This window comes from Dromiciops gliroides, chromosome 1 (genome assembly GCF_019393635.1).
Source record: "Dromiciops gliroides isolate mDroGli1 chromosome 1, mDroGli1.pri, whole genome shotgun sequence".
In the NCBI taxonomy this organism is placed as follows: Eukaryota; Metazoa; Chordata; class Mammalia; order Microbiotheria; family Microbiotheriidae; genus Dromiciops; species Dromiciops gliroides.
In genome coordinates this window covers 672,384,117-672,411,365 of record NC_057861.1, presented here as the reverse complement: position 1 = coordinate 672,411,365, position 27,249 = coordinate 672,384,117, and the positions used below count along the sequence as shown (strand labels likewise).

Here is a 27,249-nt window from a genome sequence, read left to right as displayed (position 1 = left end):
TTTTTTTAGCTGTCTATGACATCTTTACACGAGCTGACCATGTATTAGGGCATAAAGACCTCACAACCAAATGCATGCTTGTCAGACCATAATGCAATACAAATTATATTCAATAAAGAGCTAGGGAAACATAGATTAAGAATAATTGGAAACAAAATAATCTAATCCTAAAGAATGAGTGAATCAAAGAACAAATTGTAGAAACAATAATGTCATTAAAGAGAATGACAACAATGAAACAAACACACCAAAATTTATAGGATGCAGCCAAAGTAGTATGTAAGGGAAAATTTATATCTCTAAATGCTTACATCAATAAAGTAGAGAAAGAGCAGATCAATGAATTGCAACAACAAAAAAATAGAAGAGCAAATTAAAACCCTCCAATTAAACACCAAATTTAAAATCCTGAAAATCAAAAATTAATAAAATTCAAAGTTAGAAAACCACTGGACTAATAAATAAAACTATAAACTAGTTTTATGAGGAAAAATGCAATTAAATAGATAAGCCATTAGTTAATTTGATTAAAAAAAGAAAAAAAATACCAGTAGAAAAAATGAAAAGGGAGAATTCACTGCCAAAGATGAAACTAAAACAATTATTAGGAGTTATTTTGCTTAAGTATATGCCAATAAGTCTGACAACCTAAATGAAATGGATGAATATTGACAAAAATATAAATTGTCCAGATTAACAGAAGAGGAAATAGAATAAATAAGTCTGTCTTAGAAAAAGAAATTCAGCAAGTCATCAATGATGTCCCTAAGAAAAAAACTCCAGGACCAGAGGGATTCACAACTACCACACATTTAAAGAACAGTTAATTCCAATACTATGTAAACTGTTTGGGGAAATAGGCAAAGAAGTCCTATCAAATTTCTTTTATGACACAAATATGTTGCTGATACCTAAACCAGGAAGAACAAAAACAGAGAAAAAAGTTATAGGCCAATTTTTCTAATGCATACTGATGCAAAAATTTTAAATAAAATACCAGCAAGGAAATTACACCAATATATCCCAAAGATCAAACACTGACCAAGTGGATTTATACCAGAAATGCGGGACTATTTCAATATTAGGAAAGCTATCAGCATATTTGACCATATCTGTGACAAACACAACAAAAGTCATATGATTATCTCGATATGTGCAGAAAAAGTTTTTGAAAAAATACAACACTCATTCCTATTAAAAACCCTAGAAGGTATAGAAATAAATTGAGCTTTCCTTAAAATGATAAGTAGTATCTATTTAAAACCATCAGCAAGCATTATCTGTAATGGGGATAAGCTAGAAACCTTTCCCATAAGATCAGGGGTGAATCAAGGATGTCCATTTTCATCACTCTTATACAATATTGTTTTAGAAATGCTAGCTATAGCAATTAGACAAGAAAAATAAATTGAAGGTATTTGATTAGACAATGAGGAAACAAAACTCTCACTCTTTGCAGATGATTCATTGGTTTACTTAGAGAATCCTAGAGAAGCAACTAAAAAATTAGTTGAAATAATTAACAACTTCAGCAAAACTACAGGATATAAAATAAATTCACATAAATAATCAGCAGTTCTATATATTACCAGCAAAATACATAAAGAAGAGGTAGAAATGGAAATTCCATTTAATATAACTGTATACAATATAAAATGTTTGGGAGTCTATCTGCCAAGACAAATCAAGGGATTATATGAATGCAATTACAAAACACTTTTCACAGAAATAAAGTCATATCTAACAATTGGAGAAATAGTAATTGCTCATGGGTAGGCTGAGTCAATATAATAAAAATGATAATTTTACCTAAATTAATTTACTTATTCAGTGTCACACCACTCAAATTACACAAAAAATATTTTATAGAGTTAGCAAAAATGATAACAAAATTCATCTGGAAAAAGAAAAGGTCAAAAATATCCATGATAAAATGTGAGGGAGCTGAACCAGATCTCAAATTGTTTTGCAAAGTGCTCATCATCAAAATAATCTGGTACTGTCTAAGAAATAGAGTGGTAGATCAGTGGAATAGGTTAGGTACACAATATACTGTAGCAAATGACCATAGTAAACTAGTGTTTAACAAACCCAAAGAGTCAAGATTTGGGGAAAAGAAATCACATATTAACAAAAATTGATGGGGAAACTGGAAAATGGTATGGCAGAAAATAGGTATAAACCAACATTTTATATCATTTATCAAGATATGGTCAAAATGGGTACATGATTTAGACATAAAGAGTGATGTCAAAGGCAAATTAGGAGAACATGGAATATTTTACCTGTCAGATTTATGGATAAGGAAAGAATTTATGACCAAACAAGAGATTAAGAGCATTATGGAATATAAAATGGATAATTTTGATTGTATCAAACTAAAAAGGTTTTGTACAACCAATACAGCCAAAATTAGCATGGAAGCAGGAGATTGGGAGAGATTTTTTTACAGCAAGTTTTTCTGATCAAGGCCTCATTTTTCAAATTTCTAAGAATATGAAACATTCCCCAATTGATAAATGGGCAAAGGATATAAATAGGCAGTTTTCAGAAGAAGAAATAAAAGCTATTTTTAGTCATATGAAAAATACTCTGAATCACTATTGATTAGAGCAATGCAAAATAAAACAACTCTGAGGTATCATATCACACCTATCAGATTGGTTAATATGACAAAAGGAAAATACCTAATGTTGGAGGGGATGTGGAAAAATAGGGGCAGTAATGCATTGTTGGTGTTGTGAACTGATCCAACCATTATGGAAAACAATTTGGAACTATGCCCAAAGGCCTATAAAACCATGTATGTACCCTTTGTCCCACCAATACTACTACTAGGTTTGTATCCCAAAGAGATTCTTAAAAAGAAAAAGGACCTATATGTGCAACAAATATTTATAGCAGCTGTCTTTGGGGTGGCAAAGAATTAGAAATTAAGTGGATGTCCTTCAATTGGTGAATGGCTGAATAAGTTGTAGTATATGATTGTGATGGAATTCTATGTTCTATAAGAAATGACAAACAACAATAACAACACCAATACATTTTATTCAATAGAAGGGAGATAAACTGGGAAGAGGGAATTAGGAGGGTAAATCAAGGAGAAAGTAGCACTAAGCAAAAAAACTCTCTTTTTGTGGTGGCAAAGAAGGGAATCTGAGGGCAGGCCATAAACTAGGAAAGAGTTAAACAAGTTATGGGATGCGACAGAATACTATTGGTTTTTTTAAATCATAAAAGCATTTTATTATTTTCCAGTTACATGTAAAAATAGTTTTCAACATTTATTTTCATAGAATTTTTGGTTCCAGACTTTTCTCCCACCCTCCCTTCCCTACCCCCTCCCCCAAGATGGAAAGCAATCTGATAGAGGTTATATATGTATAATCACATAAAACATATTTCTGAATTAGTCATATTGTGAAAGAAGAAGCAGAACACAAGGGGAAAACCTCATAAAAGAGAAGAAACAACAACAACAACAACAACAACACAGCCAAGAAGTAGAAACAGTATGGTTCAATCTGCATTCAGAATCCACAGTTCTTTTTGACTATCGTGCTGAACGTTTGTCAACACAATGACCAACCAGGATTCCAAAGAACCAATAAGGAAACACGATTCCACTGCCTGGTAGAGGGGAAGGACTCAGAGTGAGACAAATATTTTTTAGGACACAGCTACTATGGAGGCCAATGCAGACATTTGGATTGATGATACACACTTGCAGTAGGTTTGGGTTTTCTTGTGTTCTCAGTCTGATGGGAGAGTGAGAAGAAGGATCTTTGTTGATTAAAACAAATTTAAAAAATTTTAAATAAAAAAAAAGACAAGATGCTTTCCAAAAAAACCTGGGAAGACTTACATTAACTGATGCAAAGTTAAATGAACAGAATTAGGAGAACATTGTACATAGTAACAGCAGTATTGTAGGATGATCAACTATGAAAGACGTAGCTATTCTCAGCCATATAATGATCCAAGGCAATTCTGAAGGACTTATGATGAAAAATGCTCTCCACCTCCAGAGAAAAAACTGATGAAATCTGATTGCAGATTAAAGTATACTTTTAAAATTGTTTACTTGTTATTCTTGGGGGGGGTGTTTGTTAGCTTTTTCTTTTGTAACATGGATAATATGGAAATGTTTTACATGCTTGCACATGCATAATCTATATCAAATTGCCTGCCTTCTTACTGAGGGAGGAGGGGAGGCAGAAAGGGATAGAATTTGGAACTATTTTTTTTTAAATTTGTTAAAATTTTTTGTTTACATGTCATTGAGAAAAAATAAAATAAAAATTAAATATAAAAAAGGAGAGAGAGACTCTATGATGTGATATGGAAGCCAAAAATGCTAGTTTGCTCTTAAGCTATATTGAGAGATAGAGGCATATTATCTCTGCAGAACAAGGAAAGTGGAAGTCTCTTTATACTTTGGACTTATGTGGACATGGATGGAATGTTTTGTTCAGTGTTGGGTGCCATATTTTAGAAATGGTGTTGATAAATTGCAGGGTTCTCACGTCCTTCTGAATCCAGGGCTGGTGCTTTATCCACTGCACCACCTAGCTGTCCCCATTTCAATTTTTAAATGAGGGAATTTTAATTTTTTTTAATTAGGAAATTTAGTCACAGAAAATGGGTTTGCCAAGGTCACACAGCCTGTTAGGACCAGGACTAGAATCCTGAATTTCTGGCTCCCGGTGCAGATATCTTTCCACCTTGCCTCTATTATAACCACTATCCCACCCCAGAGAAACCTCTATCCTATGACCCCACTTTCCTGATTGTTGATTCCTAGGTCTGGACTTACATTTCAGAAAGGGCCCCAGCTGTGCTCACTTTAGCTCTCCCTAACCCCAACTCACTCTCTGGGCTCCTCAACCTCTCCAGTCATCTTGCCTCTGCTCCAGTACTTTTCTCTATCCTCACTTTCTAGCTCCCCCATTAAAAATGTATGCTCCTTGGGGGTAGGAACTCTCTTGTTTGTTTCTATTTTTGTCCCCAGAACTGAGCACAGTGCCTGGCATATAGTAAGTGCTTAATCAATTATCTAACCATCCATCCATCCATCCATCCATCCATCCATCCATCCATCCATCCATCCATCCATTCATCCATCCATCCATCCGTCTATCCAAAAACTGCTTCTCTTGCAAGGCTTGAGGAAGGTCTTCTTTCTGGAGGAAGCCTTCCCTGCTCATCAGAGGCAACACTGACCTTTCCCACTTCTCTGACCTATTCCAGTCCTTATGGCTCAAACCCAGCACCAGCCCTGGATTAGACATTGTCTTTTTTTTTTCTAGTGAGGCAATTGGGGTTAAGTGACTTGCCCAGGGTCACACAGCTAGTAAGTGTCAAGTGTCTGAGGCCAGATTTGAACTCAGGTCCTCCTGAATCCAGGGCCGGTGCTCTAACCACTGTGCCACCTAGCTGCCCCTAGACGTTGTCTTTATCCTATTCTCTTATTGTTTCATAGAAGGAGAGTCTTAACCTTCTAATCTAGGGGTTCTTAGTTTATTTTGTGTGTGTCAGGCACTTCTTTGGAAGTCTGGTGAATTCAGTCCATGGATCCCTTCTCAGAATAATGGAATTTCTTTAGTGGATAAAGCAAAAGTTATGGGATTACAAAAGGAACCAATTATATTGAAATAAAGATGCGATTTCACAGAACCCCCTGAGATCTATACACAAATGCCTTGGGGAGGCTTAAGAACCACTGTTCTCATCAAACTTTGTGCTTCTAGGATTAAGTATTTACCTGGCACATAGTAAGTATTTAATTAATACGTATTCCCTTTTCTTCTTTTTCCTTCTCTTCTGTCTTTCTCAGTCTGAGCTCACCAACTTCCAGGGCTCATCCTGTCCCTGAGAGAGAGAAACTAGGGGTTAACTGAGAAAAAGCAACTTCCTCAGAGCTAGGCTGACACTCAGATAGCTTCCTACCAGCCCCCAGAGGTGGACACTTAAAAAAATTTCTAATGTCTTTCCTAAAACCACAGCTTCCAGCAACTAGGTTCCAGTGGGGTTCCAGCAAGATTCTGAGACTCGGGAGCTTGGAAAAGACCTAATTAACTAATTTATTGAAAGGGGAAAGATGAAAACAGAGACCCATTCTTGCTCAGGGGAATGGTCCAACCTTGATCCAAACACAGTTCCCTTGTATCCCTGAAAATAAGCACATGCATTTCATATTGAGTAGAAAAGCATGCTTGGTGAGAGATTGACTTTCAAGTCATCAAGTCCCCTTTGTGCCAACCCATTGCTGAGGGCACAGGGGAACAGAGGAAGAACAGACCTGGACCCTACCCCAAAGGGAACTCTACTATTGACTTTCACAGGCAACTCTTTTCCCTTCTCCTGCTCTCAGTTTCCTCTTCCGTAAAATCTGAGGGGTTAAAGAAGACGATTCTCCTTCTAGCTGTAAGTCTTCTGATCATCTCTTCTCACCCATATCTGAGCAGGAACCCACTCCGTCCCTACAACCTTCCCAAGGAACTATCCAGCCTTCCCTGGAAGGCTTCTGACTTTCTCACAAATCTCAGTTGCACCGAGTTTGGTTCTAATTAAGGATATTTTCCTTAAATGGCTTTTCCAGCTCCCAGGAGTTATTAGTGCACTGTGTCCCAGGTGGACACCGCGACCCTCCCTCCTACTCCACAGGAAAGGCGATGTGTCCTTTTCCTTTGGCTCTCAACCTGCAAGTGTTACTATCAGGATGCGTTTATAACTAGTGTTTATATTCAGGATGGAATTCAGGAGGGCACCTGTGAGGGAGGGGAGAGAGCACTGAATTTAGAGTCCAAAGACCTGGCTTTGTGTTCTGCTTTGGCTATTTACCCGTTGGACTGCTCCCTTTCCAACTGTGAGCCTCAGTTTCTCCATCCATAAATGGTTGAGTTGGACATGGACTCCTTGATGGCTAGATGGTGCAGTGGAGAGAGTACTGGGCCTAGAGTCAGGGAGACCTGAGCTCCAGCATCAGACACTTCCTGGCTGTGCTACCCAGGGCAAGTCACTTAACCCTCATTGCCCTGCAAAAAGACAAAAAACAACAACAAATAAAATGAGATGCAGGCCCTCATCATCACCTCACACCTGGATTGTTGTTAACAGTCAGTCAGTGAATCTGCCTGCCCTAAGTCTCTCTCTTTTTTTTGGGGGGGGGGGCAGGGCAATGAGGGTTAAGTGACTTGCCCAGGGTCACACAGCTAGTAAGTGTCAAGTGTTCAAGGCCAGATTTGAACTCAGGTCCTCCTGAATTCAGGGCCGGTGCTTTATCCACTGTGCCACCTAGCTGGCTCCCCCCACCCCCCTGCTCCAGTCTCTCCTCATTCCAATCCATCCTGCATTTAGCCACTGAAGGGATTTCCTTAAGAGCAGGTCTAAGCAGGTCACCTTACTACTCAATCAATTCCATTGACTTCTATTGCTTCCAGGATCAAATACGAAATCTTGTATTTGGTGTTCAAAGCCCTTCATAGCCAAGCCCCCTCCTACCTTTCCAGTCTTCTTACATCTTATTCACAACACATACTTTTTTTGGGGAGAGGGGCAAGGCAATGAGGGTTAAGTGACTTGCCCAGGGTCACACAACTAGTGTGAATTTTCTTTGGCCATCCCCCATGCCTACAATGCTCTCTCTCATCTCTGCCTATTGCCTTTCCTGGCTTCCTTAAAGTCCTAACTAAAACTTTTCCTAATCCCTCTTCTTTCTAGTGCCTTCTCTCTTTTAACTATTTCCTATATATGTTTTATATACATATATATATACATATATATACACACACATACATACATAGTATATACATGAGCGTGAATGTATACACACAGATTTGTTTGCTTGTTGTCACCCCCATTAAATTTAAGTTCCTTTCCTCTTTTTGTATCCCTGGAGCACTTAGCCAGTGCTTGGCACACAGGATATGCTTAACAAATATTTGATTGATTATTTGTCAATAATATTGATTATTCGGATCCCAGCTCTGATGCTAACTATGACCCTGAGCCTCAGTTCCTTCATCTATAAAATGAGGATAATAACCCACGAACCATATACATGGCAAGGTTGTTGTGGAGAAAACATAATGTCAACTTTAAAGGTCTATATAAGTTCTTGTTAGCAGAGCTTGGGGTAATAGGATGAGAGCAGAGAAAGAAGGCAGAGAGGTTGGAAGAGGGAGAGGAGTGAATGAGAGGAGGGTGGGGAGGAATTATACGCTCATTCATTTAAAGGGAAAGAATTTTAGACATCACCCGATATTTGTCAAACTTTCTGTCCTCAGGACCCCATTCCACTCTTAGGAATTACTGAGGACTACTTAAAGAGGTTTTGTTTATATAAGTTATATCTATTGATATGTGCCATATTAGAATTGTAAATGTCTTATTATTATTTTGAAAATAGCTTTGACCTTACAGATGCCCTGAAAGGGTCTTGGGGAACCCAAGGAATCACTGGACCACACTGAGAACTACTGATCAAAACTGGTCCTTGCCCCACATCCTCTTGTTTTACAGATAAGAAAAACAAGGCCCCAAGAGAGGAAGTGACTGGCCCAGTCACTTAACAAATAACAAATAAATAATAAATGAACAAATAATAAATACATAACAAAACTGGTAACCCCACCATCAGGCCCTGCATGGTCAAAACTGGCCATGTTTCATCTCGTTTAATGTTTCATCTCCTTTCTCTCTTTCCTTTTCGCTTCTAGGTTGCCAGCCGATGTGGGACAACATTACATGCTGGCCACCAGCGGCCTGGGGTCAGCTGGTAGTCATGCCCTGCCCCAAGATCTTTGAGATAATCTTCCAAAGCCATGGTAAGTAGCATCAGATTTAGAGTCTGGTCCAAGGGTGGGAAGGGGAGGGGAACGGGTAAGTGGTGGGGTTAACGGTCAGTATGAACAACTCTCTTTCCTGTCTCAAGTGAGAGATTATGTGTTTTAACTTGACCTCTCAAGCTGTCATCAAGACTTTTCTGAGATCCCTGTATATTCAGCCTTGTGGTGTGACCAGCTACAGTGTGGAAGAGGTAGTTGGAGGAAACTATTTTTTGAGGGCCCTGCCTTCAAGGAGTTAACAGTCTGGTGGGGTACAAAGGAAGAAAGGAAAAAGACATTTGGTGAGCATACAGTCTGAGAGAGACAGAGAAAGAACAGACTGAGGCCCTGCTATCAAGGAGTTTGCATTGGAGAGTGGGGGACCAAGGAGAAAGGGAGGAGGTGGGTATGAAGAGAGATAGAATTGGGTCCCACTTTAGAGAGCTTATCATCTGAGGAGAGAGAGAGGAGGATCAAGTAGAAAGAGAGAAGAGGTTGAGCCGGGCCCTGTCCTTGGGGATCTTACAGACTAACAAAGATAGAAAGAGGGACAGCAGCTTGAGACTCTACCCTCAGGAGAAAACAGAGGCAGAATAGACGCGGGTTCTAAAGGAATAAGTTAGGAAAGAGTGTGACCCAGGGCTGAAATGGGCATTCAGACAGTAAGCGTTATAGAAATTCCAGAAAAGGCAAAATGATTGATTAAGATTTGAAAACAGAACCAGAAAAGATTATTCTGTCATTGTATTATGATGGAGGCTTAGTAATAGTGGTACCATGTTGTACCTAAGCGTTTTTCTTTAAATCTAACTAGGAATTTTCTATTTATAGCTGGTGATTATTTAATTGTTATAATTTATCAATTATGCATACTTATATGTATATGTATACTTATTACACACCCCTAAAACCCACTGATAGAAGGGACTATGTCATTTTCATCTTTATATCCCCTACACCCAACATAGAGCCTTGTTAATAGAAGATGTTTAAGAAAAGTTTATAGAACAGAATAGAATTTAATTTAATTTAGTGTAATTTATTTTTGTTTAAAAAAAGCAAAATCAATTGCAGTCATATGACTTAATCTGATCTCCAGATGTTCTTTGAAAGGCCCATCTATATAGGCCACAAAGCCATAATGTAGGTTTCACCATTGTCCACTTCATAGCAGCTATCTGAAGTATAGGTGGAATGCTTGAAATCCTGGACTTGGGGCTTTGCTCAGGCATTGACTTTCTGCATGACTTTGGGGGAAGTTCTTTCCCCTCTTTGGGCCTTGATTTCCTCATCTGCAAAATAATGGCACCCCCAAGGGGTGGGAGTCCTTAACTCAAGGGCTCCGAACTTGCTTTTGAAGGATTTTGATAACTGTCTTTCTTTCTTTCTTTTTTTTTTTTTACATATAAGGTATTTTATTTTTTCTGTTACATGTAAAGATAGTTCTCAACTTTTGTTTATACAAGCTTTACAATTTCAGATTTTTCTCCCTCCCTTCCCTCCCTCCCCCTGCCCCTAGACAGCAGGTAATCTGATATAGGTTATATCTATATATCTATATATATCTATATCTATATATATATATATATAGATATACAGATGTATCTATACACACATATATATACACATAATAACATTAATCTTATTTCTGCATTAGTCCTGTTATAAGAGAAAAAATCAGAGCAATGATGCAAAACCTCAAAATAGAAAAAAAAACAACAGCACCAAAACCAAAAGAAATAGTAAGGTTCATTCAGCATTTATACTCCACATTGATAACTGTCTTTCAATATAATTAGTTTCCTTGGTAATCCTGTGTATCTTATTTTATGCATTTAAACTTTTTAAAAAAACTTTTTTTGCTTATTTTATGCATTTAAACACATTCTGAGAAGTCTATAGGTTCCTCTTTCACTCTATTTCTGTCTGTCTCTCCCTCTTTCTTTCTTTCTCTATTTCTTTCTGTTTCTTTCTCCCTCTGTCTTTCTCTGTAGCTTTCTCTGTGTCTCCCTATCTTTCTCTGTCTCTCTGCCTCCTTCCTAGGGGCAAGAGACTGGGCTGGCCTGAACTTTCCCAGCTGGGACTGAATAGTGAATATGCCTCTCTACTGGGTTAGTTTGTTAGTGGCATCCCCATATTGACAGCCATGCCCAGATTCTCAAGAGTGTTTCCCATTTTGGTTGGTCAGACAATCCCAGAACTCAGATTGAATGAGCTGACATTGTGTTTGACACCCAAAAGGGTACTCTGACTTCAGCTACCTTCTACAGATCCCACCCACCAAATACCTTCTCCCACTACCACTGTACTTGACGTCTCCTGAGTCCTGAGTGGTCAAGGTATACTTTATAACCTGTCCATGTGGGCAGTTTTTTTGTTTTGTTTTGTTTTTTATCTCTGTTTTACATATGAGAAACCTGAGGCTCAGAGGTGAAGTGACTTATTTTGGGTCACACAGATCATCAGAATTAGAGGTAAGATCTGAATTTAAGTCTTCCAAATTCAGACATGAAGCCAGAAACACTTCAGAGTGCACCGAACCAGAGTAAAATGAAATTGGGAAATATTTAACAAAACAAATAAAAATGCAATAAAACACAGATAACAGTACATTTTAAAACTGCCACCATGCAGTCAAGAAGGAATCACCATTTAGTAGCTGTTTTTATTTGTTTGACAACCCTGCATTATACCACACTGCTCTTTTTACAGCTAAACCGGAAGAGATTGGTTCCAAGTGAATGATACATCTGTGAGAGCAGGACCAGACGTGGGGTGGAGCAGAAGGCAGGAGAGAGTGATAAGGACCCTGGTTTCTAATGCTGGTTCTGCTGGTTGCTAGGTGTTTGACTTTACATAAGTTATTCCCTCTACCTGGGTCCCAGTTTCTGCTTAGTTTGGCTTAGATGACCTCTAGTACCCTTCCCACCAGCAGTGCTGGAGCCAGCTCATACCTGCTCTAGAGCTAATTCTTAAGTTTTCAATGTCACATTTACACCTTGGAAATCAGCAAATGCTACAAATCAGGACTTGATTTATCGTTTTGTTGATTTCTACCCTTAAGTAAGTGATAGAGAAAGTGTTAATGCAGATTAAACAAAGTTTATCATAAGGGTTATGAGTACATTTCCCTTCTCCCTCTTCCCTGTTAAAATATTTACTAGCAGAGATGTGCTTCCAGCTATAACTCCTGTAGCTTGGGGGACCCCTGTGGAGTCCAGGGGGAGATAAAGGGGAATTTCCCCTAGGCCAGGAGCAGAAGCTGGGTGGAGCTGGCTAGAAGGAAGCGGATGAGTGCCTGCCTCTTCCAGGACAGGGCACACTTGTGAAGGACATTCATGAACAGGTCAGCTTAAAGGGTGCTGGAAATTCAAAAGAGGGAGAGATCAGTGTGTCCTGGGAGGACATCATGGAGGCTTTCTGGAAGAGACTACTTTTGAGCTGAACCTCGAAGGATAAATAGGACTGGATTCAGCAGAAATGGGGGTGGGGAAGCATTCCAGGCAGACTTAAATTGTAGAGCATAGGTTTTTGTCCTTTGTGTTACTCAGCAGTTATCTCATTTTATAATCAATCCCAATTCTATAGTTTTGTTGTGTGTTTGGGTTTTTTGGGGTTTTTTGTGGGGGGGGAACCATGATTCCATCCATCTAGGCATCTCCCATTGTGGAGACTCCCCCCTCCAATGCAGATTGACAGTACCCAAGTGATTTATACTCTTAGAGGGAGTTGCCCAGGACATTACAAGGTTAAGTGACTTTCCCATAGTCATACAATGAGTACTTGTTAAGGGTAAGACTCCAACCCAGGTTTATTTTAGCTTCCAAGGCCAGTCTTTCATCCAAGTGGCCTATAGCTGCCTCTCCTGATGCTCCAGGTTTGACAAAGTCCTTTCAGCCCAAGAGGTATGTGGCACATTTACAGAAAGGAAGTGCTTGGCTAGGTGCCGCACAATGAAGAACACAATGTCCCGTAATTAAGACGTAAACCAGGAATCTTCCACCTCCAAATCCAGAGCTCTGTCCACTTTGCCACAGAGAACAGCCTTGCGTGGATCATGGTGGCCAAGGAAGGCCCAGCCACTAATAGGCCCTTGTGTAGCCCCTAGAAGTGTTTAAGGACCCCCATCTTGGCCAGGACTCTTTTGTTTATCTGCACAACTGGCCTTTCCTTTGCATATGATTTCTACATTCTCTTTTTCCTCTCAAGTAAACCCTAAGAAACACACTTGTGATACAGACAAAAGGTATCTATGCTATGGACCCCTTTGACAGTCTAGTGGAACCTGTAGACCCCCTTCTCAGGATCATGATTTTAAATTCACATCATAAAATACATATTACAAAGGAAACCAATGCTATGGAAGTAGAGTCATCAGAATATGTTTTAAAAGAAAAAAAAAGTCCATAGGCCCCAGGTTAAGGGGTCTTACCCTGGTCTGGATCCCCTGGAGACAGGGGTTAGAAGGCAAAGAGAGAGCAGGTACCAGATTTGGGCACCAAATTGTGCTGGCAGCTTCAGGAGGAGGAAAGCTAAGTATGGACCAGGTGTGATGACCTTCAGAGCCAGAGGTACGGATGTGCTGGAGGCAGCTCAAGCCTGACTGTTCAGTTTTGAGTGTGAACATCAGAAATCAACAGATGCCACCAATTAGGGCTTGATTTATTGTTCTGTTAATTCTCTCAACTTAAGAAAGTGATGGAGAACATGTTAATAATGCAGATGAAATATAAAAAGTGTCATTTTTTCAGAGACTGGCATACCCTTGCTCCAAGCCCAGGAGCCAGGGAGGATGGGGCTGAGGATCGGGGATACCTGGAGGATACCTGGAGATTAGAGAAGAATGAGAGCTCCAGGATCCAGCCCAAAAATACCTTAGGCAATAACCAAAATAACTATTTCCAAAGCCTATGAAAGTTTACTGAAAGTTTTCCTCACAACAACCCTGTGGGGGCAGCTAGGTGACCCAGTGGATAAAGCACCGGCTCTGGATTCAGGAAGACCTGAGTTCAAATTTGGTCTCAGACGCTTGACGCATACTAGCTATGTGACCCCTACCCCCAAAACAAAAAACAAAACAACCCTGTGAGGTCAGCATCAACATTCCCTTTTTGCAGATGGAAAAACTGAGGAGCTCATGCCCTAGGGAAGTTGGACTAAATGAGAGAAGGGGAGCTTAGGTAGAATGGTTTGGCCTTGAATTCAAAGCCTAGCTCAGGGAGGACATTGTGCATAGTGACAGCAGTATTGTTCGATGAGCAATTGTGAATGACTTAACTACTCTCAGCAATGCAATGACCCAAGACAATCCCAAGGAACTAATGAGGAAGCTTACTATGCATCCCCATAGAAAGAACTGATAAAAAGAACACTTGTGGGGGCAGCTAGGTGGCACAGTGGATAAAGCACCGGCCCTGGATTCAGGAGGACCTGAGTTCAAATCCGACCTCAAACACTTGACACTTACTAGCTGTGTGACCCTGGGCAAGTCACTTAACTCCCATTGCCCTGCAAAAAAAAAAAAAAAAGAACACTTGTGGATTGTACATATATAACCTGGTTGCAATCTTGTGGAGGGGGGAGGAAAGGGAGGGAGGGAGGGAGAAAAATTTGGAACTCTAAATCTTATGAAAATGAATGTTGAAAACTACCCTTACTTGTAACTGGAAAAAATTAAATAAATGTTTGTTGCTAAAAAAAAAAAAAGAAACCAAAAACCAAAAACAACAAAGCCTAGCTCTATTACTTACTCCCTGTGTGGCCTTGGGCAACCTCTCTCCAGACCTCAGCTTTCTCTTCTATAAAGAGAGAAGCTTGGTATACTCCAGATGACCACTGTCCGTCAACAAGAAATTATGAAGTACCTACTGCATGTTGGGCACTGTGTTAAAGACTGAAATGTCTTTCGATTCTAGAGCTATGCTCAGAGTGATCTCAGGGGCCTGCAAGGTTTAAATAAGCCCAGGGATGGATCTTACACAAAGCTGGTAATAGATGTAAATTAACTGTAAAAAAAAAAAAGAAAGAAAGAAAGAAAAAGAAATCACACAATGGGTGTTGAGACCACAAAATAGTATCAGAAAGACCTTCATTAACCATGGGTTCTCAACCTTTCAGATCTCTAAGGCAGTCTGGTGAGATTTGGTACTCCACTACTGTTGCTATTCAGTGGTTTTCAGTGGTGTTCGACTCTTTGTGACCCCATTTGGGGTTTTCTTGGCAAAGATGCTGGACTGGTTTGCCATTTCCTTCTCCAGCTCATTTTACAGATGAAGATTTGAGGCAAATAGGGTTAAATGACTTGCCCAGGGTCACACAGCCAAGTGTCTGAGGCTAGATTTGAACTCATGAAGATGAGTCATTATGACTTCAGATCCAGTACTCTATCTACTGCGCCACCTGGGTGTTCACACTGCTACTTAAATTCATAATTGAAGGAAATGCTACGTTTAAGTGGCAGGTTATTGAAAATTAAGATGGAATTTTTTTTCCCATCCAGATTCACAGACCCTCTGAAATCTATTCATGGCCCTCCTCAGGGGCCCCTAAGAATCCTTGATCTAGTCTAACGCCCTCATTGTACAATGGAAGAAATTGAGACCCGAGTAAGAAAAGGATTTTCTTAGGGTCACATAACCTTCAAGTGGTAGAATTCAGGATCTGAACCTGGGATCTGTGACTCAAAAACCAGTGTTCTTTCCATTATACGATACTGTCTTGGAGGCTAAAAGCTGGGGGAGGGGTTAGAATGTCCAGGGTCAGAAATGGGGATTCGGCGGGGCGGGGGGGGGGGGGGCCGCAAGGCAGCTAGGTGGTGCAGTGGATAAAGCACCAGCCCTGGATTCAGAAAGACCTGAGTTCAAATCTAGCCTCAGACACTAGCTGTGACCCTGGGCAAGTCACTTAACCCTCATTGCCCAGCAAATAATTAAATAAATAAACAAACAAACAAATAAATACATACATACATACATAGAAATGGGGGCTTGGGGCAGGTTTCCCAGATGAGGTTATAGGGAATGAAGGTTAGGAGTCCCATAGTCAGTGCTGGCCAAACCTGTCCAGAGAGGAGCTGTGGTTCCTTTGATTCAGATCGGCAGCCAGGGCTCTGGAGAGACCTCCCTTCCCCGGCCTCAGTTTGCATCTGTCTGTTTTCCCTTTGCTTGCTTCTAAAAGAATACTTGGACAAACTCTCACCTCAGGTTTAGAGAAGAGGAAGGAAAAGGGTGTTTGCCCATGCCAGGCTTCTGCTGCCGAATGGAAAGAAGGGTAGTTTAGATTTAGGATGAGCCCTGGGGGGGGGGGGGGAACCTGTTATCTGCTCTAGAGGTCCCAGAGAGCCCAGGGCCAGGAGTGCTCAGGGCAGTTAGGGGTCCTCAGCGTCATCATTCCAAATAAACAAACCAAGCAGCCCTGGCTGCTCAACAGTAATAATAATAACATGGTTCACACTACAACTTTCATTTGTCTACTGTGCTTTGTGGTTTACAAATTACTTGCCTTAGAACAGCCCTGAGAGGCCGAGCAGAGCAGGGCTTAATGGGTTTTCTCCCTCTACAAGACTCCACAAATCCATGAAAACTGGTCCCAGATCATGTCTTATTTCAATTTAAAACCTCCCCACTGTGGTGCTTCTTGAATGATGACTTTAGAATAAAATAGAAAACTCCTAATCCCGGCCTTAACCCCAAGCCCTCCACCATCTGCCTCCAAACTACCCTGGTTCTATTTCACTCCCCTGGGTGCCCTCTTAATTCCAGTCAGATGGGATGACTTTCTGTGACGTGGAATCTGTCCTGCCCCCTCCTGATGCCAGTCATTCTCACAGACTATCTGTCTCCCAGACCCAGAACCTCATGCCCATCTCCACCTATTAAAAACCTTCAAAGACCAGCTTTGGTGATACAGTGGGGGGGGGGGGAAAGCAGTGATTAGGGGCAGCTAGGTGGCACAGTGGATAGAGCACTGGTCCTGGATTCAGGAGGATCTGAGTTCAAATCCGACCTCAGATACTTGACACTTACTAGCTATGTGACCCTGGGCGAATCACTTAACCCCAATTGCCTCACTTAAAAAAAAACAAAAACAAAAACAAAAAACAGTGATTCAGGAGTCAGAGGACCTGGGTTCAAATTCGGCCTCTGATGTTTACTACCTATATAATCTTAGTTTGTGTGTCTGGGCCTCAGTTTCCCCATCTGCAAAATGAGAGGTTTGGCTTCTGAGGGCCCGTCTTCCTCCAAATCTAGGATTCTATGATCTCCTCCCAAAGCTCCCTTCTGAGCTTGTGTTTCCCACCCCCACTCCCCACCCCAATCTCAGACTGTCAAGAGTCAGACTTCCCCAGGGGCCTGTTGAATAGACTGTAAACTCCTCGAGGGCAGGGACTTTCATTGTTTACCTTGGCCTCCCACACTGCAAGTGTTTAATCAGTGTTTGCTCAGCTGAAGTGAACTGAAGGACTCTAGCCTTCTCCAGGGTGTGAGCGCTTGTACTCTCCCCTTAGAGTAGACAGGCCCCTAGAGCTTCTAAGTAAAAAAAAAAAGTTTATCATGGCTAGGTGGCCTGCTCTCCGCTCAGGGGTCTCCCCAAGCTTGGCCAGCCTGGATCTCCTGGGACAGCCACTGAACCTGCAGCTAGGCTTCTTGTGAAGCCCTTTCAGCTTGGGGTGGGACCTCTCAGAGCAGGCAGAGCCTGGACTCACCCCACCCTCCCCGACAAGGTATCAGTGGAGGCCGTTTCTGTGGTCATATGCTGGGACCTTGTACCACCTCACCCTGGAACCCGCCCTAGGCTGAGTGAGACTGAGCAGACTGAGGCTCTTTCCTCATTTGTAAAATGAGATTCATGATAATTGTGTTCCTTGTCTCACAGAGTTGGAGTGAGGGTAGTCCTTTGCAAATCTTAAAGTATTATAAACACGGAACCTCTTGTTATATTTTGTGATTTATGATACGAACAGGAAGGGAAGGAGGTAAGCATTTATATAGCACCTGCTATGTGCCAAGCACTGTGATAAGGGCTTTATAAATATTATTTCATTTGATCCCCACAACAACCCTGAGATAGGTGCTGTTATCACCCCCATTTTACAGTTGAGGAAACTGAGGCAAACAGGTTAAATGACTTGCCCAGGATCACACAGCTAGTAAGTGTCTCGGGTTGTATTTGAACTCAGGTCTTCCTGACTCCAGGCCCAGAACTCTATCTACCAAGCTACTATATGATGTAACATGATATGATGTGTGATATATCATATTGGATTATACTACATCACATTGCATATTGTTATTTTGTATCATATCATATATCTTATCAAATAATATTATGATGCGAATTGTTGGACTGTGTACCCCAAGCAACAAGACCAAAATTGTCTTATTATATATATAATGAGTCATTGTGGCATAGTGGAATAGAGAGCTGGCCCTGGAGGCAGAGAGACCTGGATTCAGGTCCTGGTTCTGATCCATACGGACCATGGCCATCACTACTTAACCTTTCAATGCCACAGACACCTCTCTAAGACTATAAGGTACAGCTGAGTTGCCTATCTCAAGTATTTACCTGCCTCCTTCCACTGAAGGGAGTTCCCACACAGTAGGTGCAATTACAATTGCAGGAGAGAGAGAGAGAGAGAGAAAGAAAGAGAGAGAGAGATGGTTGAATGGAAGGATGGATGAGAGGAAAGAAAAAAGGAAGGAAGATATAGGAAGGGAGGAAAGAAAGAAGGATGGATGGATGAAGAGATAGAGGGATGGAGGGATGAAGGGATGGAGGGATGGAGGGAGGGAGCTCAAAGTTCTGAGATACCCAACCCCCTATATACACACAGAGGCTTTCCTTTCCTCTCACCAAAGAGTAGCCAGGAGGCCATCTGGGGACCCTGGAAGGACAGATTGTCGCCGGAAGGAAGCTGGCTGGGCTATCAGAGATCATGACTATACTTTTCCCAGGGTCCTTGACTTAAAGGTCTCATAAGAGAGAGCTGGCCCTAAGTCACTGGCAGTGACAGCGGGTTGGGCTGTGGGAGCTGCTCTCTCTGATCTGGCAGAAGCCTGTTAACTGAGTCCCTCCACTTCTTCCTTTTTTTCTCTTTGTGAAAGGGAAGTTGTGAAAAGGAGTTGGGTCAGGGACATCCCCACTTCGTGACTGGGAACGGAAACCAGAGTTGTCAAACACACCCGCTGTACCCCTTTATCTGTGGTGTTTCTGCCTCTCAAGATGCCTTTAAGAACCACAGTGATTGAGGGCAGGGTGATTGAGGAGTGGGCTACAGGAGAGATGATGTCCAGGGCTAGGGATACCTCTGTACTATGGGGGTGACCTGAATGCTCACGGGAGAGTCAGAGACCTGTTGATTCACTTTTAAAGAAACCTTTGTGTCTAGATTTGAATACATTTAGATATTTTCCAAGAGAATTCAAAATGGGCAGGAAGAGCCAGACAGAAAATAACCCTCTTGAATAAGGTCCTCAGGACCTGAGCAGGTGCCTGTGAATCCAGAGTACTTAGGTAAGGAGCAGTGAGGTGGGGAACCTGAGCCACAGGGTAGAGCTTCTTCTGGGGCCTGGGATGGGTCTTCCATTGCCTAAGAGAGTATAACTCATGCGTTGGGCTAACAATGAGGCCGTTATCCCAGAAAAGAAGGGATGTATTCCAAGCTGCTCTCTGGCAATCCTTGGAAGGCCTCTGTTTGCACTTAGAGCCCCTGCAGAGAGGGCTGCTCCCTCCTGAATCCAACAGCTTTCCCAGGGTCAGCAGGGAATGTGCCAAGCAGACAGGTCTTTCCAGGTAGGGAGGGCTGGTGTTTATGGTCACAGACCAATCCTCTGGACACTTTACATTCTGGCCTGAACTCCAGGTAGCGGCTGAGCCAGCTCTGGGGCCCTGGTCCTGCATGATGACCCTTGTCTCCCTCTATCTCCCCAGGTGGTAATGTGACCAGGAACTGTACCATGGACGGATGGACAGCCATGGCCCCAGCTCCCTACGCTATTGCCTGTGGCCCTAACAACAGCTCAATACCCGATGATGAGGTGGGTTATGCTGAGCCCTCCTATTAAAAAATTCTCCCCATCCTCAAGGAGACTTTGGAGTCACATCTACTTCCTCGTCTTAGCCCCAGGGAATGAGAAAACATAGTTATAGAGACCCTAAGGACCAGGAGAGCTAGGTTCTAAATCCCTCCCAACTCTGCCTGCCCTATGAGCTCTGGGTGGGTTTAGTTAGTTCACTTAACTCCTCTGAGCCTCAGTTTATAAAACTAGAATGATAATACCCCTACTGCCAACCTCATGGGGTTATTGAGAGGAGCAAAAAGGGCTAATGTATGCACAGGTTTTTGTAAACCTTAACATGCTTTGCAAACGTCAGCTGTTGGCTAGAGGGAACGGAGTCTCAAGTTAAGTAAATGCCTTACCTGGGATCACACAAGGCATGTCAAAAGTAGGGTTCCAGCACAAGTCCCTCCTGACTTTAGGTCCCAGAGAAAGAATGCCCCAAATCACTGGTATTTAGGATGGCCTACCCTGGAATAGGCTGAACTACCGGGCAGATGCCACCCAAATGCCATCAATCTGGGTGTATCTGACCTGCCCCAAAGTTATAGGGCATAATCAGGTTCTGCGCCAAGCCCTTGTCCCTCCTCCTCCCAGTTTAGCCATCTAACCCTCAGGCGGTTCCCACATGCTGACAACCAGGAAACTGGCAAAGAGAAGGTTCCTAGTATTTGGAGCTACAAGGGACCTCGGAGATTATTTAAGCCACTCCCTTCATTTTGGGGGAGTCACTTTCCTTAGGTCATACAGCAGCTTAAGTGTCATTGATTGGAATTTGAATGCCGGTGCTCAGACTATAAATCCAGTGATCTTTGCCATGCCATGGGTTCCCAGGGATTAGCTCTACCCAGAGAAAGGGCCAAAAACCACAGAGCAAGCAAGGATCCTAGCCAGAGCGACAGCCCTGGCCAACCACCATCTTTTGTCAATGGGAAGGTTGCCCTAGAGAGTGGCTTCGGGAGGCTCATAATCAATTCGTGGTGGGCATTTCGCTCTGAGTCCTGGACGATAAAAGGGACACTTCAAGAGTAGTTTCAGGCCTGGATTCAGCTGATACTCAGAGACGCATTCTGACAGGGTGGATGTGGAACTGTGCCTTATCTCAAACAGCCAATAATTCCCGTCCCCCCCCCAAAAAAAAATTATAGATGCATAGAACTTCAAAGCTGGAAATCAACCCTTAGAAATCATCTGGCTCGACTTCCTTGTTTTACAGATGAGGAAACAGAGGGTAGGGAAAGATCATCCAAGATCATACAACTAGTGAGTAGCAGGACCAAGGTTAGGGCCCAGGTCTCTCATGATGACTATTGGTGGAGTGAGGCAACTTAGATGTATGGGGTGGGGCAGCTTGGGAGGAATAAAGCAGAGCCTAACTCTCCCCTGCTCCCAAAGGCTACCTTTTTTTTGTTAATGCATCTTTCCTCCTGCTCCCCTTTTCACTAGAAGAAGTTTTTCTACGACACCGTGAAGACGGCGTACACCGTTGGCCACAGCCTCTCTGTCATCGCACTCGCCATAGCCATAGTCATCCTGTGTGTCTTCAGGTGAGGCTGGGTCTGGAGGTGCTGGGGGAGAAGAGGGATTGAGATCTCTAGGACCAGCTCCAATTCTTCCTCCCAACAGGAGCTGGGGCCCTCACACCTTTCCCCATTTACCTCCAGGGATGGTGGGTGATGAATCAAGCCTCTTCTGCCCTCTTTGCAGCCTGACTCTTGGGTGCAGCCCTTAATTCTGGGTAGCCAGGATTTGGCTAACGGAGACACCCTGTTTAAGGGCTAACTACTCCCTGAGCTCCGTATGGAGACCCAAGGCAGGGCTGCACTAGGCTCTGCAGACAATGACACTCTGTAGACCTCGGTGGGCTCTGCAAATGATTATGGGTGATGGGAGCAGCTTTGGGCTTTGTAAGGAGTGACAGCTTGCAAATGGGGCTAGTCTAGCAAACAGTGAACTGACCCTTCAGAAAGTGAAAGGCTTTAAAATACTCTCAGACTTTGCAAATAAGGAGAACAACCATTGTATGGGGGGGTGGGGTGGGGCAAAGGTTGCAAAGATCTTGGAAGAACCAAGAAGAGAGATCCCTGGTGCTATAGCCAGAGGGTGAGAGAATCTAGAGCAGGAAGAGACCTTAGAGATGGTATCTCATGGAGACCTTTCATTTTCTGGGTACCCAGATAGCACAATGCAGAGAGCACTGGACCTGGAGTCAGATACTTACTGACTGTGTGACCCTGGGCAAGTTACTTAGTCTCCCTTACTCTCAGTTTCCCTTTCTGTAAAATGGGGATGATAATAGCATCTAACTCACAGGTTAGAGCTAAGAAGATAAAGGTTAAAGGAGATCATCTTTGTAAAGCATTTTGCAGACCGTAAAGTACTATATAAATGCTAGCTATCATTATTATCACCACCATCACCATCATCATTATTTTGTTATTAGTAATAGTAGTAGTTAAGGACACTGAGACAAAAAATGTGGGAAAGACTTGTCCAAGGTCACAAAGTTAAGTGTCAGAAGCTGGATTTGAACTCAGATCCTGTGACTCCACTAAATTGAATGTTCTTTCCACAATACCAGGTTGGCTCTTACCCAGAGCCAGCCTTGCTGACAGCCTCATAGGTGTGAACTTATTCTCCTTGGCTTCAGAAAGAACTAGGACCAAGAGAGAAAGCTGTGGGGAGAGGAAGATTTGGGCTCAGTGTGTGGGGAAGCTTCATAGCAATTGGAGCTTTCCTATAATGGATGGGGCCATCTGGGTAAGCCCAAGCTCCCTGTCTCTGGAGGTCATCAGCACTGGCTGTTTTGGTCATGTCAGTGAGGTGTTTGTGGAGGGGATGGCTGCCCATGATTCCAGAGCTGGGAGTTAAGACTAGCTTTTTCAGGTCCTTTACATCTCCCTATCCCTTTCTATCCAGCTTCAACCATAACTCATTTAGAAAACCAAAAGCCCAGAATGCTTCTGTCATGGGGGAGGTCAGTAGAGGGTCTTGGTTGATGCTGTGGTCTGCAGGTGATGAAGAGCCAACCGGCATGACCGGGATAGTAGGGAGGGAGCCGTGACAGGAAGGATGGGTGAACTGAACTATCCGCACCTTTCTGCTGCCCACAGAAAATTGCACTGCACCCGGAACTACATCCACATGCACCTGTTTACATCCTTCATCCTTCGGGCAGTTGCTGTCTTCATCAAAGACGTTGTCCTCTTCCCAGGCAGCGAGTATGACCACTGCATGGAAGGCTCGGTAAGAGGCAGCCAACCCCCCCAGGAGATTGGACCTGTTATGAAGAGTCTCTGAAGCCAAAGCTGAGGGGCTCTGGGTACTCTTCATCTCCAAAACCCTTTCCCCCCTCTCTCCCTCTCAGTCTCTGCTCTCCCCTTCTGTCTCCACACTTTTGTCTTTCTCTGTCTCTGTCACTCTATTATCTCTCTGATTGTCTCTCAGTTATCCCTCTCCTTAACACTAGCTCTTCTTCCTTCCCATCTCTGCCTTTCCCATTCTCTCACTTTCTGTCTCAGATCTATCTTATGCCCCCCTTCCCCTTCTGTCTTTCACTCTCTTCTGTCTTCTTAGCTCCATCTTCACTGTTCCCCTCTCCCTTTCCTTTTCTCTTCATCTATCTCCCCATATGTCCTATCTCTCTCCATCTGTTTTCTGCCTCCTTTTTCTCTTTTCCTCCTTCACTCCTTCCCTCCTCCCTGTTCTCTTTCTGTGTCTCTATCTCTTTCTCTCTGAGTTTCTCTCTGTTCTCTTTCTCTCTGTTTTGTCTTTTTCTCTCTCTTTGTTCTCTGTGCACATATGTTCTCTTTCTGTCTCTGTCTGTCTCTCTGTGTCTCTATCTCTGTCTCTTTCTCTCTCTGTCTCTATTTTTCTCTGTGTCTCTGTTCTGTTTTTTCTTTGTCTTGTCTCTATTCTCTGTGCACAAATATATCTCTCTGTTCTCTTTCTCTGTCTGTTTATCTGTTTCTCTCTGTGTGTTTTTTCTCTGTGTCTCTCTGTTCTGTCTCTTTCCCTCTCTCTATTCCTTCTGTTTCTTCTCTCTTCTGTCTCTGTTTTCGCCCTTCTCTCTGTCTCTGTCCTCTCTGTCCTGTCTTTCTCTGCTCTCTCTCCTGTCTCTCTGTTCTCTCTCTTTCTGTGTCTCCCTGTTCTCTGTCTCTCTGTTTTCTGATTCTCTCTCCTTTTCCCTCTCCCTCCCTCCATCTCTCTCTCCCATCTCTTCCCCCTCTCTCTTCCACCTCTCCCCCCTCTCTCCTCCCTCTCTCTCCCTTCCCTGCCTCTCCCTCTGTCCTCTCTCCTCAGTCCCTCTGTTTCTGTTTTCTCTCCTGTCTCTATGATCTCTCTTGGTCTCCTTCTCTCTCTTTTTCTCCTTCTGTCTCTGTCTCTCCCCTCATTCAGTTTAATTCAATGAGCATTTATTAAGCAACTACTGTGTTCCAGGCATGAAGAATAAAAAAATAAAAACTCAAACAGTATTTGCCCTTGAGGAATTTATTCTCTTCCAGGGAAGGGGGCCCAGCATGTACGCAGATGACTAAGCACAAAATTTATAGAAAGCCATTTTGGTGGCTGGGGTAAGGGGTGGGGGTGGGTAGTGAATGGGAAACGCTTCTTGTTAGAGGGGACACTTGAGCTGAGCTTTGGAGGGAGCCAGGAATTACAAGAGACTGAGGTGAAGAGAGAGGGCATCCTAGGCATGGGGCTGGGGTGGAGGGGGAACAACCAGGGCCACTGCACAATGTAACATCCAGGGATTGGCAATGAGACCAGTTTGGATAGAAAACAGTGAGCAAGGAAGGTGTTATGTAAAACAAATCGGAAAAGTTACATTGGAACCAGATTGTGAAGAACTTCGACTTCCAAAGAGAGGAGTTTGTCTTTCTGTCTGTCTCTCTCTCTCTCTAATAGCCTTCTCACATACATTCTGTTTGTACCCCATACCATGCAAACATCCCTACCCTCAATACATAGGCTGTACAAGCCTGATGCACACACACATCCACATGGTATACCATACTGGTCTAACTATAGGCCATCATCCAATATAGGCCACACCTCTAAAGTGAGATATATTTAAAAGGAAAACAATATCTAAGTGAGGCCTGAAAAAGAATACTGATAATAGAAGTGAAATCAGTTTTATGGGCTACAGAGGTGAGGGAAAATGAAACCCATAGTAGGACCAAAACACTATAGACAGCTCAGATACACACCTCATCCACTTTGTTTGGCCTCTCTCATAACCTAAAACACATTCCTTTCCTCTCCCTATTGCCCCCTTTCCTTTTCCTCTCTCCTCCTCCCTTACCTTTGTCTTCTCCCTCCCTCCCTTCCCCACTTCTCTCTTTGCCCTGCCCCCCAGCTTCCGGGCACTCATCCCTGTCTCCTTTAAGAACTTTGTTCCATGTCTTGCAGGTAGGCTGCAAAGCCACCATAGTGTTCTTCCAGTACTGCATTATGGCCAACTTCTTCTGGCTGCTGGTGGAGGGCCTCTACCTTCACACCCTGCTGGCCATCTCCTTCTTCTCTGAACGGAAATACTTCTGGGGATACATCCTCATTGGCTGGGGTATGTAAGGACCTAGAGTGGGATGGGATGGGATGGAGTGCTCACCAATAAAATCCAGGACCCTGGGGGATATGAGGTCCTGGGTTTGGGGGGAGAAGGAGGCGAGCAACCTTCCACGCTTCCAGAGACTAGGAAGGCTCAACAGGTAAGAACTGGCATACAAGGGATTCTATTCCCCTGCTACCTACACCAAAGGTAGCAAAGAACTCTGTCTTTGAGATCCCTGGACTTGAAAAATTGTATTTCCCCTCAAGAGATAATCCTTTAATAAATTGAGTTAGTACTTGTAAAGTGCTTAGCACAGTGCCTAGCACATAGTAGGATCTTTATTAATGTTTATTCCCTTCCCTTCTCCCCCCTTCAAATCTGTTTTATAGTCAAAAAAGTTGCCACATTCATGTCACTGTTTGCAGAACCTGTCATTGTTTGCTGAGATTGTGGATGTTGGGGTGGGGGTGGGGTGGGGCGGTGATCATGTCACACTTTGCAGAACCTCATACCTTATGGTTAGCTTGATTTGCTGCCCTAGATTTTAGATCCTGACTTTTCTGGGGTGTGGGGGTATGGTTGTAAGATGAGGAAGGAGTGCCTTTAGTCATCCCTGTCTCTGTCCCCCCATTTTACAAACCCTTGGAACGGGCTCACTAGAAGTGTAGTCACCTGATCCTGAGTCTGCTGGCTGCTGACTTTGAGTGACCAGGAGAGCCCATCTCCTAGGATATCTACAAGGATGGGAGCCTCATGCTTCCTTCTATCTCCACTTTGCTCTGGGACCCACTTTCTTGCTCTGTCACTGTTTTTCCTCCTTCTCTCACTGCTTTTATCTTTCTGTTGTCTGTCTGTCTGTCTGTCTGACCTCTTCTCTCTGCCTCTCTCTTTATATCTGTCTCTTCCTCTCTTCTCTCTCTCTCTCTCTCTCTCTCTCTCTCTCTCTCTCTCTCTCTCTCTCTCTCTCTCTCTCTCTCAGCTCTGTCTCTACCTCCTCCCCACTTTTCTCCCCGGGCTTGGCCTCAGGGCCCTCTTCCATATTGAGGCCAAAGGCCCTAACAGAACTAAGGAGAAGCCTAGGGAACTGATAAAAGAGTATTCATGAGGGATAGTCAGTCACCAGAATATTCACCTACAGAGCACTGATGACTGTCAGTACCTGCCTGGCCCAAGTTGGGCCTTAGGGATGGCTTCCTATTCCTTCCTAAATCAGGCTACTTGCTAGTGAGGAGGGTAAAAAGGAGCTGGTCTGGGACTCGGGGAATAAATTAACTCCTAGTGTCTGTCTTTCTTTGCCTATTCTTTCTCTTCTTTCCTCTCTCTCTTCCTTCTTTTCCATCTCTCTTTCTCTCTTGTCCTCCTCCTCCTCCTCCTCCTCCTCCTCCTCCTCCTCCTCCTCCTCCTCCTCCTTCTTCTTCTTCTTCTTCTTCTTCTTCTTCTTCTTCTTCTTCTTCTTCTTCTTCTTCTTCTTCTTCTCTCTCTCTCTCTCTCTCTCTCTCTCTCTCTCTCTCTCTCTCTCTCTCTCTCTCTCTCTCATTAACAGGGGTCCCTGGATTGTTTGTCACTGCATGGACACTCACCAGACTCTATTTTGATGACATAGGGTAAGCACACACTTATTTCATTCGTCAGTTCCCTTCTTCCTTCCCCTAAAGGGATCACTCTTTTCCTCCCAGCCCAGCACAGAAAATGAATTTCCTTTGTTTTCCTTGGTCTGGGTCTTTTGCTTAGTGTGGAATATCCCTTGAGCAACGAAATCACTCGGCCCACCCCTACCTTAGTCTCTAGAACCCCTAGTTCCCTG

The 27,249-nt window shown here is 43.1% G+C and overlaps 1 protein-coding gene across 2 annotated transcripts in view; it reads left to right on the top strand.

Moving 5' to 3' along the window:
• Positions 1-27,249, top strand: part of VIPR1 (vasoactive intestinal peptide receptor 1) — an 89,332-nt gene that overhangs the window by 47,540 nt on the left and 14,543 nt on the right. The window contains exons 3-8 of one of the 2 annotated variants that reach the window (XM_043999446.1): positions 8,721-8,828; positions 19,761-19,867; positions 21,338-21,435; positions 23,002-23,134; positions 25,304-25,457; positions 26,989-27,049. In XM_043999446.1, the coding sequence (XP_043855381.1) occupies positions 8,721-8,828; positions 19,761-19,867; positions 21,338-21,435; positions 23,002-23,134; positions 25,304-25,457; positions 26,989-27,049 (661 nt within the window). Of the gene's footprint in view, positions 1-8,720; positions 8,829-19,760; positions 19,868-21,334; positions 21,436-23,001; positions 23,135-25,303; positions 25,458-26,988; positions 27,050-27,249 lie in introns of both variants that reach the window. The other variant, XM_043999439.1, reaches the window with a different exon arrangement.